The following is a 4506-nucleotide window of genomic DNA, read 5'->3' on the forward strand; positions in this document are numbered from 1 at the left end:
GTTCAAACATGTTTGCGTGCACCTTAATTAATTTTACAGAGTACCTGCCACATTTTATCAACATAGATACTAGGTAGTTCTATCCATCAAGGATTGGACAAATGAAAAGAAATTACCTAATATTCTTTGTTGATATTTAAACGCAAGACCTAGTGTCGAAGCAGGAAATTCAGTAAGAGTGTTCAAATTTTGAACACCATTTGTGAGTGGGCTATACAAGGACATTCAAAATCTATTTTTTTTGTTATCGATAACAAGTACTAATATTTTACTGTATTATTTTTCAGCGAAGTGTGTTAGTTGATCACCCTTAGACTACACATAGATTCGCCTCTAGTAAGACATCATGATTTAAGATTCATTTTATTGACCACTAGGCCATAACTTTTCACTTTATTCTTTTTAACTTTTCATCCCTATTTTAATACCCACTTTACACAAGCATTTATATGTTCGTAAGAATGACATCTTTACTAATTAGAGAGTCAAATACACGGACAAGGGTGGTAGTGGATGACAACTGCTCATTATCCTTAATCAAATATTTCGAGTTCAAGCTCTTAGTATGAAATTGTCTTTGTTAGAGAGTGTTTTACCTCTCAGGACTTTCTGACGTAAATCCGAATTTAGTCAGGGGCCCAATGTGAGTACCAGACATCGGGGAACCAAAAAAAGAAGCATTTATACGTGGAATTTTTCGGCGCGAACCGAATTTAGTGAGGCTCCAACGTAGATACCGGACACCGGATGAGAAACAAAAAAAATCCAATATAATGCAATTGTTCTAGTAAAATTTTTATAAAATACTTTAATTTATTTATTTTTCTAGATTAGTCGAGACCCAATATGGGTATCGAAAACCGGATGAAAAATCAAAAAATGAAAAAAAAATCAAATTTTCAAAGTAATAATGCATCTTTTTCATGGAAACATTTTGCCTGCAGGACAACATTCAAGGTATGCTTTCCTTAGCCACTCAAAGTGTGCTGAAAATGGCAAAGGAGATGCTGATTCTTCTTCAACACATCATCAAATCTTTGAACAAGTTAATGGTGGTTTCATTAATGGCCACCAGATTTCAGATCAAATCACTACAACAAATAAAGAAAATATTGAAAATTCCAACAGTGCATCAGATGTTAGTGAACCAATTAACAATAGCAGAAGAAGATCATCAAGTGTTTCAATAGAAGCAACAGTAATGGAAAAGAGACAACGTCGAATGATTAAGAATAGAGAGTCTGCTGCAAGATCTAGAGCTAGAAAGCAGGTAACAATTTTTTTAATCTTAATTTTGTCTCAAATTAATTTCTAGTTTTCACTCGGAAACCATGGGAAAACTCATTTTCCTTTTAGAGTAAAACGGCGCATAAATGAGGGTTAATCCGTCAAAAGTCAAGAGATAATTTGTTGTAAAAAATGATCGATCATAACTGTTTGTGATTAAGGGTGTGTTTGGTACGAAGGAAAATATTTTTCATGGAAAATATTTTTCTAGAAAATGTTTTCGTGAAAAATTTGTGGTTTTATCACTTATTTTTCCTTGTTTGGTTGGTGAGTGAAAAATGTGTTCCGAAAAATATTTTTTAGTGTTTGGTTAGAGAGTAAAAAATATTTTTTTAGGAAAATATTTTTTTTATGCTACTCTCCTCATCCCCTTCCCCCAATGGAATTTAACTAGTGGGTGTTAGTGGGGAAGGTTGAAAAAGAATTTTTGAAAAATATTTTCTTTTTCTTGATAGGGAAAACATTTTTCTTGTAATTAATGAGTTCATGAAAAAAATATTTCCAAAGCATTTAAGTCAACCAAACATGAAAAAATTAAAAAATATTTTTCGAAAAATATTTTCCTTCATACCAAACACACCCTAATTAAAGCATAGTTGATTGATAGTCTATTGAAATGATATTTTTTACCGTCAAAGTTTTAGAGAATGCTACAGTGTTTAGTTGTATCTTCACCGCACCACTTAAGTCTGATTATGATGAAAATGTAGAGTGGTTCTCAAAATAATAGCTGAAAAATTATATTTTTTTCATATATGTTATTTGGATATTATATATAAAAAATATACAAATTTTATACACTTTACAGCTACCAGATATAAACAGTTTCGGTCGTGAGCTAAAAGTTATCGGGTGACAATGAGATTTAAATTCATGACTTTTATTTTACTATGATATCATATTGCATTATGTGATCGTGCGATGAGCGGAGAAACTCAGAAAATTTTTAAATTTTTTTGAAGCCCTTAAATAATCTGTAAAAATAAATGTAGCATTCTCTAACACAAATATTTAAAAGAAGAGTCTACTTTTGGATAATAAAAATACTATTATAATAGTAAGAGTTTAAACTTTTCTATAAATTGGTGAAGAAACCCAACCACTAGTAGTTTGATTCATGGTATTACAATAAAGTAAAAATCATAGCATACTGCTCAATGTTCTATTTGGGAGTTAGTCAAGTGAGTAAACAAATATTTGAATTAGATATGTTGAAATATTTATAAGTATATATAATGCATGAAAAATATGTCTCTTCTATCTCGATAAGTTATCAATTTGATCATATAATATATTCAATAATTTTTTTCTTTTATGACCGCGCAAAGCGCGGACAACTTGACTAGTATTATTATAATAGTAAGAGTTTAAACTTTTCTATAAATTGGTGAAGAAACCCAACCACTAGTAGTTTGATTCATGGTATTACAATAAAGTAAAAATCATAGCATACTGCTCCCTTTTTTTCAATTTATTGGTCTCTTATTACATTTAGAGCTTGTTTGGATAGTTGTTACGTATCGTTTCATAATGTATCGTATCGTATTGTATATACTGTATCATTTGTTGAATATAATATTTGGATAGATTGTATCGTTTGTCATTGTTTCATGATATCACACACCATCAATATGAAGAATAAACTTGCAATATTATAAAGAAAAACTATGATATGGGGTAAAATTATTATATAGAAAGATAGGATAAATAATAAAATAAAATTATTTAATAATAATGAAGGGTGAGATGAGAGAAAAAGACAAGTTAACGACGCGACCACACCATATCGGTCATTACATAAAGTGGCACATTTCGTCGTTACGTAAACGATACGATACAATAAAATTTAAGTAACATTAAATCGTATTTAAAGTAACAATACTATGCAATACAATAGGTAACAACCATCCAAACAAGCTGTTAAACTTGGACGTTGTTAAGTCCTTTCTAATTCTTTTTTTTTTGTTGTTAATAAGTCCTTCCTAATTCAATAATATTATAGTTTTAACTTTTGATTGGTTGATGAAGTGAACTTTTCGATGATGCAGGCATATACAGCAGAATTGGAAATAGAACTCAACGGATTGAGAGAAGAGAATGAAAAACTCAAGTTACTTGTGGTAAGATGAAAGATGAAAATATTATTAAATTATATATATAGTTGGTGCAAGGAACTTTATACGCTATTCGGTCAATAAAAAATATTTTTATATGTAAGCCATCTTAAAATTTGAGACTTATAATTTTGAAAATAAGATAAATTACTTGTTAAAACATGTAAAGGTGACCCGACGATCGAATAAAAAATTTGATGTATATAACTTAAATTCTTACTCAAAAAATAAAATAAAATCACACGGATCTTGGTATGGGATGAATTATTAAATACACATATGGCACCTTTAATTATTATCACTTACTCTTTTTCTTTTCTTTTTCTTTTTCTTTTTTTACATGGCCAAGGCTCAAATTGCAACCAGAAGAAAAGATGAGGTATGAGTATGAGTATCTCTCCTTTATAAATATCTTTATACATAAATATGTTTTAAGATTAATTGTAATTTATATTCAGTTATTTATTTATTTATTTATTTATTTACAGCTATCTTGTAATTTGTTCATATCTCTGTGTGATGTATTAGGAGGAGAAAATGAAACAACCAACAAAAGCTCAATGGATTGCTAACAAACTGAGAAGACTTAGAAGGATGTCAAGTGTCTCGTGGTGAACATAATTGCTTACAAAGGATTGTAAAAGGATTTGTTATGTTATTAACAATGTCTTTTTGATACAATTATTAGTCTTTTGTTGTGCATGTAAGTTATTGCTTACATTTGGATTTACAAAATAAAGCAACAATTTATTTAGGTAGCTTATGGGAGATGAAAAACAAATTGCGAGTCCATTACTCAAATAGTCACTCAATTATCCGAAATTACCAACTAAAGTCATATTTTTTCGTTTGTAACAACAAAGTCACTCAACTATGCTTATAGCACTCAGAAGGTCACTCAACTAGATTTCACAAACTTTTAATTGTCAAATACCTATTTACCCTCTAAATTATCAACTTTTGTCTTCTTTTATTTTTCTTAACTTTTAAATATTGTGATTGTTTTCTCTTTTTAAGTTTATATTTGTTTACCCTAAAATTCGAGTAAAAGTTAAACTTATTTAGTGGTTTCAAGGATATGTGATTTAATCCAATACTAATTGAT

General features: G+C 29.3%; 1 protein-coding gene across 1 annotated transcript; it reads left to right on the plus strand.

Moving 5' to 3' along the window:
* Positions 1-875: 875 nt before the first annotated feature.
* LOC107765507 (ABSCISIC ACID-INSENSITIVE 5-like protein 7) lies at positions 876-4159 on the plus strand. The gene is made up of 4 exons (XM_016584167.2): positions 876-1270; positions 3336-3407; positions 3751-3780; positions 3930-4159. Exons 1-4 carry the CDS (start codon positions 911-913, stop codon positions 4014-4016), a joined length of 549 nt encoding a protein of 182 aa, XP_016439653.1. The 5' UTR covers positions 876-910; the 3' UTR covers positions 4017-4159.
* Positions 4160-4506: the final 347 nt, after the last annotated feature.

The sequence above is a fragment of the Nicotiana tabacum genome, chromosome 19 (genome assembly GCF_000715075.1).
Source record: "Nicotiana tabacum cultivar K326 chromosome 19, ASM71507v2, whole genome shotgun sequence".
Classification (NCBI taxonomy): domain Eukaryota; kingdom Viridiplantae; phylum Streptophyta; class Magnoliopsida; order Solanales; family Solanaceae; genus Nicotiana; species Nicotiana tabacum.